The sequence below is a fragment of the Myxocyprinus asiaticus genome, chromosome 5 (assembly GCF_019703515.2).
Source record: "Myxocyprinus asiaticus isolate MX2 ecotype Aquarium Trade chromosome 5, UBuf_Myxa_2, whole genome shotgun sequence".
Classification (NCBI taxonomy): Eukaryota; Metazoa; Chordata; class Actinopteri; order Cypriniformes; family Catostomidae; genus Myxocyprinus; species Myxocyprinus asiaticus.
Window position 1 is genome coordinate 32,174,536 of NC_059348.1, and position 12,811 is coordinate 32,187,346.

General features: G+C 38.3%; 1 protein-coding gene across 3 annotated transcripts in view; it reads left to right on the forward strand.

Annotated features, from left to right (window-relative positions):
* LOC127440454 (cadherin-18-like) overlaps positions 1-4,817 on the forward strand; it is a 135,847-nt gene extending 131,030 nt beyond the window's left edge. For all 3 annotated transcript variants that reach the window (XM_051697028.1, XM_051697029.1, XM_051697030.1), the window contains 2 exons: positions 2,413-2,664; positions 4,062-4,817. In XM_051697028.1, coding sequence (XP_051552988.1) covers positions 2,413-2,664; positions 4,062-4,567 — 758 coding nt within the window. In that variant the 3' untranslated portion in view covers positions 4,568-4,817. The remainder of the gene's footprint in view (positions 1-2,412; positions 2,665-4,061) is intronic.
* The last annotated feature ends 7,994 nt before the right edge of the window (positions 4,818-12,811 follow it).

Genomic DNA, 12,811 nt, shown 5'->3' on the forward strand with positions numbered 1-12,811 from the left:
GTGTCTGTGGTGCTGTTGATCTTGTTCTGGTAGTAGGACGTTTTTGCAGATTTAGCGTTATCTGAAAAAGTTGCAAGCAGAGACTGACACTTACCTAGATCTGCTGGATCTTTAGATTTCCGCCATCTCCTCTCAGCTGCCATGAGGTCAGTGCGATGTTCACGAAGGACGTCAGAGAGCCAGGGGCTGGGTGGTGTAGTATGTGCTGGCCTTGAGGAGATAGGACAGATGTTGTCTAGACAGGTTGTTAAAGTAGAGCTTATTGTGTCTGTGTAAGTGTTTACATCAAGGGTGGAAAATACATTTTGTGTGGGAAGAGAGGTAGAGACAGCAGTGGAAAGGCTAGAGGGTGAAAGAGAATGGAGGTTATGGCGAAAGGAAACCGAAGGTGGAGTCTGTTTTAATATAGATGGGAGAGTCATGTTGAATTGAACAAAGTAGTGATCAGAGACATGTAAAGGAGTAACAAGAATATTTGAGTTGGTACAGTTACGTGTAAAAATTAGGTCCAGCTGGTTGAACGATTTGTGAGTTGCTGTGGTGCTTAGTCTTTCCAAGTTAAATGAGGCCAGAAGAGCATTCAGTTCAGTGGCCTGGGGCTTGTCTTGGTGCATGTTGAAATCACCAAGAACCACAAGTGGCTTACCATCGTCCGGGAAGGAGGTAAGCAGGACATCCAACTCCTCGAGAAAGTTTGCCAGCTGACCTGGAGGGTGATAAATGACAACAACATGTATTTTTTTGGGTTGCATTGTAGTAATAGCATGGAATTCAAAATTAGTATTGTTACATAGAGAAGATTGTGGTGAAAAAGTCCAGTTGTTATGAATGAGCAAACCTGTTCCCGAACCCCTACCATTGTGTCAAGGGGTGTGAGAGAAGGAGAAGTTGTTGGAGAGAGCAGCAGGTGTTGCTGTATCCTCTGGACGTATCCATGTTTCTGTCAGTGCCAGGATGCTGAGGGTGGACTGTGTGGCAAAGGCTGGAATGAAGTCAGCTTTGTTCACAGCTGACTGGCAGTTCCAGAGTCCCACTGAGAAAGAGAGCAGAGCAGGTGCTGAAGTGCAAAGTGGCCGTAGGTTGTGTGGGTTGCGTTTTGTCTTGCATCTATATCGTGTAAACGGTCTGTAACAGATAACAGGGATGTGCTTGAAGGCATATGTTATTCGTTAAGTAGACATGTTAGTATGTACAAGGAAAATAAGAAGAGAGGTAAAATTAAAAGATACTTAAGTGCTATGGTGAGTGGCGCCTTGTCCGTGTCCTTGCTCGGTGGACTCACACAGGTAGACTCGCTTTACACAAGTAGGTCATCACACGAGGAGGGCTTTACACGAGGGCTACCACTTCCGCTGCCGTATCAGCATTCACGTCAAATATATACACAATGCTAACGAGCCATATAGTGAAAAAAGCAGAACACACCTTAATTCTACTTAGCACAAAGCTAGTCATGTGGGAAACCGAAACTATGGGTCGTGCGAGGTGAACAGTGCGGGAACAAACGCAATTTCAGTACACCGCAAATAAATTATGCTACACTTTAGCAATAAATAATACTCTAAAACAAGTGAAGCATTGTTTATAGACACTAAAAACAATGATGATTTTACACACACTGGACAAACAACTCAATCTAGAAGTGAATACCCTGGGACAAGTCAAAACAATATAGCACACACACCAACACACGTTTAAGCGACGTGAGTTCAAGCCAGTAAAAAAACAGCACAAGTCTAGCAATGAATACCACTGTACAACAAAGTAAAACAATGATATAAACACACTTACATGCAGATCCTGTGTGTATCATACAGATTTATCACATGCTGTAGATAAATCGCTTCTCCTGGAATGACTATGGATCCCGTGGTTTAAATAACTTACCTGGCTCTGGACACGCCTTAATGCTAAGTATATTTATAATCTAAATGTCTCTCGCTTCATCCGCCATCTTGTATTTATTTTTCCGCTGAGTTCATCACAGTGCATTCTGGAATTGCCTATCCGGGGAAGAAAACATGATGCTACCTTAAAATTTGGCCAAAACAAGATATCTTATGAGGCAGCATAATTAAGATACCTGCCTTTTGGAACAGCCTTCATGTCTGGAGCTCACCTATGATATCTTAAAATGCTGCCTCTGGAGGACGCTCACTAGGTTTTTGAGTCTCTTTATGCATTTGATTGTGTATGCACATTTCATTTACACTTGAGCACATAGTTGTCCCTACACAAAACAAACCTGATCTACTATTCCCACGCTATGTGCAAATGTAACACTTAAGTTCACTTCTGTGATGATGCTGATGTTTAGCAGCGAAATTGTGCTGCATTTGATTGTTTGCCTTGTGTTGCACAGCGTTCTCATGCATATAGCCAGCTAGAATTAAACTCTGTTCTCTCTGACAGATAGCAGCGCAAGCGTGTTGGCGCTCAGGCAAGGCTTTAGCCAGGCGGAACAGGAGCTGTACCAGCTGCCCGTGGTTGTGTGGGATGGAGGAGAGCCTGTCCTCAGCAGCACCAGCACACTTACGCTCAGGGTGTGTCCATGCCAGGACGGGGCCAGAGTGCCTGTGTGCAGGGCTCAAGCCTTTCTCTCCTCGGCGGGTCTCAGCACTGGAGCCCTCATTGCCATCCTGCTCTGTGTGCTCATCCTCTTGGGTAAGATTGGAAACAGTGGCCAAGAAAATAGGTTATCTCTCTCTTTCATGTATTTATCATAATATTTGATCATGGAAAAAACTGACACATTGGGGTCCCAAAGTCTAGTCAAAAAGCCACTTCAATTTTGCATTTTCCCATTTTTTTTTTTTTTTTCATTACAAATGATATTATCAGCATAACAATGTGTGAAAAAATGAAAATTAACATGAATTTCAGAATTTCTTAGTTTGTATTATTTCCTCTTTTTTTTTTTTTTTTTTTTTTGCTTCAGAGAAGGTATGCCCTCAAGCTGTCATGGACTCCACAAGTTCATGCAAAAACCTGATGATGCATGTTGTCCCAGCATGATTTAAGAATGTTCCAAAAAGCATCTTATGTGCATCAGTGGAAGCAAGGAAATCTGTCCTAGTGGACAAATACATTTACATGGTCTATGTCACATAGTATGTGCTTATTTGATAAGTGACCTAAATGTTTTTAAGCTGTGACATTTCTTTCTTTCAAAACATTTAAATCTTTAAAAATCCAAAAAAAAAAAAAAAAAAAAAAAAAAAATTATCCAAAAATAAAATAAAATAAAAAAAAAAAATCCAAAAAAAAAGAAAGAAAACAAAGAAAACAAAAGAAAAAGAGGTTAAAACAAATACAATTTCAATTTTCAATGTGGCATCAGATTTTGGAACCACACTGTACAGTATATGAAAGTGTAACATTTTACTCAGAAAGGAACAATGATATTTAGATAAAAATAATAATAATAATAATAAATAAAGTAAAAAATGATCTAAATTGTGGAATAGTGCATATTTAAGAGCTTCTCCTCAGTTGAGGAGTTTCTTTTGCCCACCATCCTAAGAAACCTTGTTTGAAAATCCTGTGGATAAACATGAGAGGTTTCTCTCTCTCTCTTGTCCACTGACAAGGCCATAAATATACACAACTCAGGAGTGCTTGGCTTCTGCACAGCTGTGTGGAAGCAGAAACAACAACTAAAGTGTAAAGAGTGCACATACCTTGACAGGCAGGAAGTGTTGTTAATAACACATTGTAATAATACCCAATTACAATCAGTTTGAATTTAAATTCTCAAAGCTAAGTATTTACAGCAAAAACACAATGCATCTGATTTCACATCAGTGCATATTGTAACAATACCCAAACTCAAACTGTCTGAATTAAGAGACACAGGTATTTATGGCAAAGGAACATTGATTTTGCATCAGTGCATAAGTGATTATTTACCCAGACATAGCTTTGCCCCTTATGAAAATGTCAGCATGCAGATTGTACATTTTGTACGCCTTTTTACATGCAAACTCATGATAATAGTACAGCTAATTCACATCACCATTTACAAGGATGAACAAACTGAGCTTGTGTCTTCTCTCTTGTAGCCATTGTGATTCTGTTTGTCACTCTGCGAAGTAAGAAGAGCAAGAAGGTGCCTCTGATCATTTCACCGGAGGATATTAGAGAGAATGTTGTGACGTACGACGATGAGGGAGGAGGCGAGGAAGACACAGAGGCCTTTGACATAGCAGCACTGAGAAACCCTGCTGCGGCAGAGGAGATGATGTTGAGGAAGGACCTTCAGTCGGAGGTTTGGAGAGCAATGGGGACAGAGGCTCTCAGTCCTTCTTTGAACTTACCAGATGAGGACATTCATGAGGTGATTAAACTGAAGGTGGTTGAGGCCAACGGGGATATCAGCGGGCCTCCGTACGATTCTCTTCAGACGTATGCTTACGAAGGCCGTGGTTCGCCATCTGGTTCCATCAGTTCTCTGGATCTCCCTGAGCCTCAGTCAGACCTGGATCTCAGTAAGGTAGACAACTGGGGTCCTGAGGTACAAATACTCTCCAGACTCTTTCAAGAGAAAGGCAACAAGCACACCCCATAATGGCTGTGCATGTTTTGTAAAAGCAGAAGTTGTTCATCATTTCCTTGATGTCTGGTCAAATGGGACTGTAGTGAAGACTTTTTTGTTATTGACAAATTCCATTGTTGTGGGATTATTTGACTGTTGTTTTTCACTGGCCTCTAAAAGTGAAAGAAAGTACATTGATTTTTGAAAAAATTAATTTAAAGTTGAGAAAAAAATGACAACTCATAAAGGAAGCTATTTTCCCTGGTGTATATTTTCTACTACTTAATAAAATTAATGATTACAGATAAGTAAACTTACTCTATTGCATATTTGTATTGTTTCAGCAGCTAATATGGTAGAAATTATTTAAAACGCACAACACTTCAATTTCCCAGCTGGAATATGGTGAGATTTTTCACACAAAACAGATTATTTCCCACTTACAATAGATATTTTTATTTCTGTTTGCGCATCTTGTAGTCTTTAAGTTTACATTTTTTACTCACTATGAAGCTCATTTCTTTACTAGATCAACATTCAACAGAATGTACTGTACAACATTCAGTATAAATCACCTCTGTCAAAACCAAGAAAATATCTTATTATAATTCTCATGAGCAGCAGAGTTTTAATTGGATAACAATGGCATTCTGTGAAAGATAATTGGATTCAAATGCTTGAGTGGACAGCTTTTATTACTTTCCTAGGACTTATAAATCAACTGTGAAATGTCTGTGTTGCAATCCAGTCCTGATCAATTCCCACAAGCCTCACAACATGCAGATAAAGAGCCAAAAGACTGCTTTAATACCCGCCGTCATGATGATGATGACTTCACACCGTCAACACACACATTTCACTGATCTAAATGTGCTCATCTGTCAGAAGTAGTGTTTAATTATTTTCAAGGACAACTTTTTGAATGCTGAGGGAGTTTCAAAAGTGGGATAATTTTCTCTGACAGCAGCATTAGAATATTATCAAGCCTTGTCCAAAACCATAACTACTGTCAGATAAATAAATGCTTTAAAAAGACAATTCAACTGGTAAAAATAAACACAAGGTATCCTTTCTTTTGGCAGGCTACCATATACTGGTTGGTTTATCATACAATATGTCTTGTTTCTTCAAGATTTAATTTTTCCTGAGTAAATATTGTAAATAGTTGTAGCTGAATGCCTTTGGAAATTGTGATTGGTATTTAAGACCAAGACAAGGCCTTGCTTCATAACCATCTTTAGCAAAAAATGTAATGTTAAGAGGACGATGAGATGATAATGCTCATATCCTGAATAATACATTGCCTTATGATTGTTGGTCTTCAGACAGGTTGTATTAAATCAAACAAGCTTTTCATCCAGGCCTTCTATAGAAATCAGTACCTTTGACATGATTTGGTGCAGCTAGTCAATAAAGAGGCATTTTTATAATTATAGACATCTTGACTTGAACATGTAGGCAAGACACGTCAGGCAAAAAAAAAACAAAAAAAAAAAAAAAAACACATATATATACAGTATATGTGTGTGTGTGTGTGTGTGCTTTTATTTTTTATGCATAACACTTTACAGTGGAATAAGCTAGGCTTAAAAGGTGTTTTATCTAAATGAGTGTTTTGCAGCACTCCACATACATGAATCCAAGCTTTGCACAACGGTTCTTAAAGGGGTAATGAAATGGAAAATCTAATTTTCCTTGATATTTAGACATATAATAGGTAACTGTACTATAAATATTAGAATTCAAAACTTCCTCCACAGTCTAAAAAGAGCATTTATAGTTCCCACTCTATTGAAAAGTCTCATTTTCAAAACTGTGTGTTCGTGACGTCAAGACACATTGCTCAGTTATATTTACACGCCACACAACATGTGTCATCGCACCCTTGGCTCCACCACTGGCACTTAGTTCATATCGTAAACAGAGAGGGAGAGAGACAGGCCTAGTGTTACCAACTATTCCTAAACACCAAAAGGGGACACATCTGGACTATTTGAAAGTTTTTTGTGCATACAACATGCATTACACAGACGTCTTTGAACATCGTCATGTTTATCGCTTCACTTTTAAAAGACACAGTGTCAGTTACAACTCAGAAAAGGAGACTCTGTTCGGCTTCATTCAGCTGCTCTGTGTCTTGCTGTTCTTGCGCCCATCTGTGCTATTTTTAATTGTTGGTGTATGTAAACAAGCACTAGCTGGACGTCTTTGACCGTTTGGATGTGTTTCTGTCGATTTGCGCCTCAGTGCACCTATGTGTGTGAGTCATGTTTTACCATGCTATGGACTGTGTTTGTGCAGCTACAGGAACTGTAATTGAAAAATGAGGAGGTTAAAAACACTTGGACTTGACAGCAAAACCGTGAGTAAACAGTTTAATTCATGAATATTTCAAATGTCATGAGTGTTTGATAGTTGTGGTGCTGATGTGCTTGAGTGATGCAATGTGTTGGATGTGCGTTGTGTATAAATCCTGAACTTTTGTTTTACAATGTTGTGGAGAGCTTGTTTATTCTCTTCTGATTGTGTTTTCAATATGGCTGAAATTTAAAGGCTGCACAATGTTAGCCAATCAGAACAGTGGGTGTTTACAATGAAGTTTAAAGGAGACACTGTGGCCAAAACCAAGCGTTTCAGTCAGAGGGCCAGAGACAGGGTGGAAAATGATAATTTATTACTAAACAATGAAAGTTTCCGTGCAAAGAACTTTACTGACATTATCAGTGAACCTCAGGGAAGATAATAAAATTATATAAAAAATAGCATTTCATGACTCCTTTAATTATGTTCTGAAATATATTATAAAATTATATTGTTTGAATAGCATTTACGTCTTGATTTATTATACATTGACAATGGTCAAGGATGGGTAAGCATATTCTCAGTATGGGCACATATGGGTATACTCAGTCTTTGCATAGAGTCTAATTTGAATTTGTTTTTGGGACAGCTTGTAGCTATTACAAAAAAAAAAAAAAAAAAAATATTGCAATAATGAGGGTAATAACTTGGCAAAGTTTCAAAAGATTGTTTCATATTTTATTGGAATTTTTTTTTTTATTTTTTTTTTTTTTTTTTTTTTTATATTTATTGTATATACCCAAACAAAAACAGACATCTATATTACGTTTGGATCCCTTTTCCATAAAATGTTTAAAACATTTTCATGTCCAAACCACTAACTTTTGGTGTATCTGAAAGCCCAAGATACACCAGAACATCAGTATGTGGCATGTAGGGTCTAAGAATTGCAGAACTCAGAATTTAAAACTAACAAACTAACTAAACCTCACAGTATGTCTTCTACAGAGGACAAAAATGAAATTCTGGGTCCCACATGGTTATATTTCTTGCAGCAGTCTCCTCTGCTCATGTTGAAAGTCCAGTCTATTCACAAATGTTCAACTGATAGGACCCACTTCCCTTAATATCTTGCTTCTGTGTGATAATTGTTGTGATTGGTGTCTGCTCTGAGAATATGATCCTTGAAGCACTCATTCCCCATACCACCCTCCTTTACACATTCAACATTAGAAAGCCCACATTAATGTGTGGTGTGCCTCAAATAGCCAGACTGTATGTGAATACCATGTTTTTGTTTTAATGTCTAAGCCTCTATTAACTCCTCCCCTCTACCCATCCACCCAAATCCACTCATAAAGAAAACACCACACCACACCTATAATATCATTTCAGAAGATATGGATTTAACCACCAGAGTCATCTGGAGTACTTTTATGAAGCCTTTATGTGGATTTTGGAGATTCAAAATTTGGGCACACATTCACTTGCACTGAATGGACCTACAGAGCTGAGATATTCTTCTAAAAAATATTTGTTTGTGTTCAGCGGATGAAAGAATGTCACAGACATCTGGGATGGCATGAGGGTGAGTAAATGATGAGATAATTTTCATTTTTGAGTGAACTAATGCTGCGTTCCATTTACCTCGGAAGTCGGATGTCGGAGCTGGGAATGACGTCACACCCGATTTGACAGCGTTCCAGTACACAAGTCAGAAAACCAAGATGGACACGTCCAGGCAAACCTTTGTTGTGCTTGCTCTTTCGGAATACAAACAACTACAGAACAAATATGAAGTCCACCTAAAAAACATCATGGAAGAAGAAAGGAGACGCAGATGGTAGGTTGTTTTTCTGTGTATTTCATGGTGTGAAAAACGCCTTGATTGCATTTTAATCGGTAATTGTGTAACCAGTTAACAAACTCCAAGTTCAAAATCAATGTTAAGTGTTCCCTTAATTTATTTGAGCAGTTTATATATATATATATATATATATATATATATATATATATATATATATATATATATATATTATTCCGATATAATTTTAGTCTGCTACATGAGATATGTACAACCTATGTTGTATTAAATGTGCTTAAGATTTCAAAAAAAGATAAGAAAACTTCACTCATCTTGAATGAACTTTGTGTAGCCAGAGCCCTTCAAATTAGAAGTAAAAATAATATAGTGATGCGACTGTAAATGGCAGACATACTTTACTTAAATACAGTTTTTCTCTGACTTAAAATACTGATATGCTCTGTGCTGTGGTCAACACAGCAACTCATCCTGAAGACTGGAACAGAGTGGGAGGTCATGCTGAATATGGATGACTACACTTTTGCATGCCATTTCAGGGTCACCAAGCCACAGTTTGAATATCTCCAGATGAAACTGCAGGAAAACGGTATAGAAAAAGAACATAGTCAAGGTCTACCACCAGTCCCTGTGACAAAGAAGGTGCTGATGTTTCTGTGGTACATGGCCAACCAAAACAGCTTTAGGGAGATATCAGACAAGTTTGATGTGTCACAGTCATCAGCACACAGGATCATTCTAGTAGTTCTCAACATCATTTGTACAATGGGAACAACTTTCCTCTCCTGGCCAAATACCTGTGAGAAAGCAGCATCTGCTGCTGCTTTCCACCATCCCTATGGCCTCAGTGGTGTCATCGGTGCAATTGATGGGTACCACATCAGGGTGCAGAGGCCACACATAAGAGGAGGAGACTACGTGAATAGAAAAGCATTCTACTCTATCCTCCTTCAGGGTATTGTAGACAAGAGGGGGCGATTCATTGACATTTTTGCTGGACCACCAGGCAGGGTTCATGATGCCAGAATGCTGAGGGCCTCCAACTTTTACACAGTATGGCAGGAGAACATGGGTGAGTACAGCTTGCTGGGAGACAGTGCATACATTGGCCAGGCCTTCCCATTTGTCATCACTCCATAGCGTGACAATGGGGCTCTTCCTGAAGCAGACCAGCTGCAGAACTCCAAGATCAGCCGTGGGAGGGTGGTTGTTGAGCAAGCCTTCGGAAGGATGAAGTGCAAGCGGAGACGTCTTCGAGATCTGCATAACACTCGAATTAATGCTGTGGTGATGATAACAATGGCAGCCTGTTTTTTACACAATATGTGCATTGGTGCTTCAGAGATATGTCAAGAACACCCACATGGCTGCCCAAGGCAGGGAGATGAAAATGAGCAGGTTATCCTCTATGTTAAATTATTAGTTTTAACAAATGCCATGCTATTAAATGCTGTACCCTGTTCAGTGATGAAAGGATTGATTCACAATTGTTTTTAATCAAAATTATATATAGTGGATTTATTCAGGTTATGTTGTAAATACTAAATGTAGATTTCAAACTGTGTAGTATTTGAATGAGTTGTTTTTATATTGTTTTATATTTTCACTCTTTGAACAACATTAGTTGCTGACTTCTGCACTTTAAAAATACAAATAACCTTCAGTATAAAAATGAATAAATTGCAGCCTTGCCTCCTGGTCTTATTTTCTGCAAAATGTTCAAATGGTCTTTATTGTACGAACATTACAGGGAAAATCCGAAAGAATCTGACACAAAGTAAAAGATATGACTGTTATTTGTGTGCAAAATGTATAAAAACCTTCAAGTACTTTGTGCAAAAAGTGCAGAACTGTTCTTTAAATAAAATAAATGGCACAGTTAAACTTGTGCAACAACATCAAAATATAATGATACATATAACACACATTACAGGTTGTCATAAGATCTTCAAAAAAGTAAGAAAAAAAAATGTAACTTCCCTATTGCACATTACCAACTTCAAATGACAAACGATTACAGTTTGTCCAGCAACTTTGTCATCAGAGCCTCAAAACCCTGCTGAGCAGACCTTAGTTGTGCTAGAGTCTCCTATGACGCCGATGACTGGCTTCTTCCGAGTCCTGCAAAAATTGCATCGATTCAGTGTCCACCCTCCGACGCTTACGAGGAGGTGTTGGTGTGGAAGTTGGTGGTGTTGTTTGGCACAATGCAGTGACGCTGCAGCAATGTCCAAATGCTTCAGGTCTGCGCACCTCTAGACCCACTGATGTGCCAACAACAGGGAAGACCACTTCATACTGCCCTCCCAGAAGGTCATCCATTTCCGAATAAAACTGGAAGTGGATGGTCCCCTTCCCTGTAGTTTTATTGTTATCTTTTATTTTTTTGTAGGCATCTACAAGTGTATTCCACTTCCTGGCCACCTTGTCAGGGCAGAAAGACTGCATGAAATGGCTGGCCAACCTATCTGCAGCATCTCTCCATAGATGTTTTTTTATTGCACTTTGCAGATTTAAGCCGTGCATTCAGCTCTTTCAGAGTTTTGGGGAGTCCTTCACCTTCACTCTCGATGTGCTGCCGCATAAGGTCGATCAAAAACAAAGTTTGGTCTTTGCTGAAGCCCTCATTTGCTGGCATTGGCACGGGTGAGGGTGATGGTGATGTGCTGGATTTGGCATCACTGTTCTCCTGGCAGCTTCCTAAAACACACATAAAAGCAACAGATTAGCATGCACAACATTATTACCATTATTACTATTTTTTATTATTATTTGTATTATTGTTATCTAACCTGTTATGGTGTGCAAGTCTTCAGCTTCAATCATGTTTATCATGATTGTCAGGTCCTCATTCAAGTAGTATGTGGTGGGGTCTGCTGCCCTCTGGTACAAGGGACCAGGGAATGGAGTGCTCCTCTGGGGATCCATGAATATGTTCATGCTGCTGTCCAGATATACTAGAAAAAAAAGCATACACTGTTAACATCACAGCCGTAGTGCTTTGGGTTAATTAATTCACTAGTTCATTTACAACATATACAACACCTCTCCATGTTCAAAAAGTCAATCACAGATAAATTGTGCACAATTTCAAAACCTTTTCCCAGTGGTGGGAGTATTTAGATCCTTTACTTAAGTGAAAGTCACAATACCACAGTGTAACAATGTTCTGTTACAAGAAAAAGTCCTAGTACACACAAGTAAGCATCAGAATTTACATAAAGTATCTAAAGTAAATGTAGTCATTATGCAAAATGCTGGGTAGCTAATAGCACAGTTTATTTGTTGATCTTTCTTTTATATTAATAACACTATGTAACACAATTTTTTTGTTCCTGGGTAGTAAGTGTTATTTCAGAATTTCGAATTTGGATTTAGATTTAGAAGTGAGTCGTTTTTCGAGATTTACGATTATACTGTAAACACATCGTAAATCTCGAAAAACTACTCACTTCTAAATTTTTTGTAGTAATTTTTGTATTACCTTTGTATATACATGTTAATTTGGATTCATATGTTGTTTTTTTCTCACTTTATGTGAACGAAAAGACACACATTTGCCTGTTTTCTCATTGGAAATAGGTAAATTTCAAAATATCACTGTCCTGGTCACAAAAGCAAAGTTTGTGGGGAATAATAGCCATTTTCTATACTTTTGAGGCATAAGCAATTAGGAAATAACACTAATTACCCAGGAACAAAAAATAAAATAAAAAATGTTACACGGTGTAATCTATTAATAATCTAAATCTGTAATACTACTGTTTCACTTACTGTTGATGTGCCGAGCAGCCATTTTGGATTCTGAAGTTGGGGTTGTTGCGGTTCCTCCAAGTTTCTGAGTCGGAACTCCAACTTGAGAGGGCGTTCCAGTTAAAAGTTCCTACTGGGAACTCGGAATTTCCGACTTTCAAGTACAAATGGAACACAGCATAACCCTTTAATATCAAAATAACAAACATGGAAACCCAAGAATTGGACAATTTGATGATTTGTGGACTTGAAATCATGGTTTGTTGTTTTTTATTTGTGACGTGAGCTGATGAATCATTTCTTCACAAACTAAGTTTTGACCTTGCTACTCTTCTGGGTAATGTGTGCAACAATTGCAACAGTGTCAAATGTAAGGAATAGATTCCATAGATATATTATGC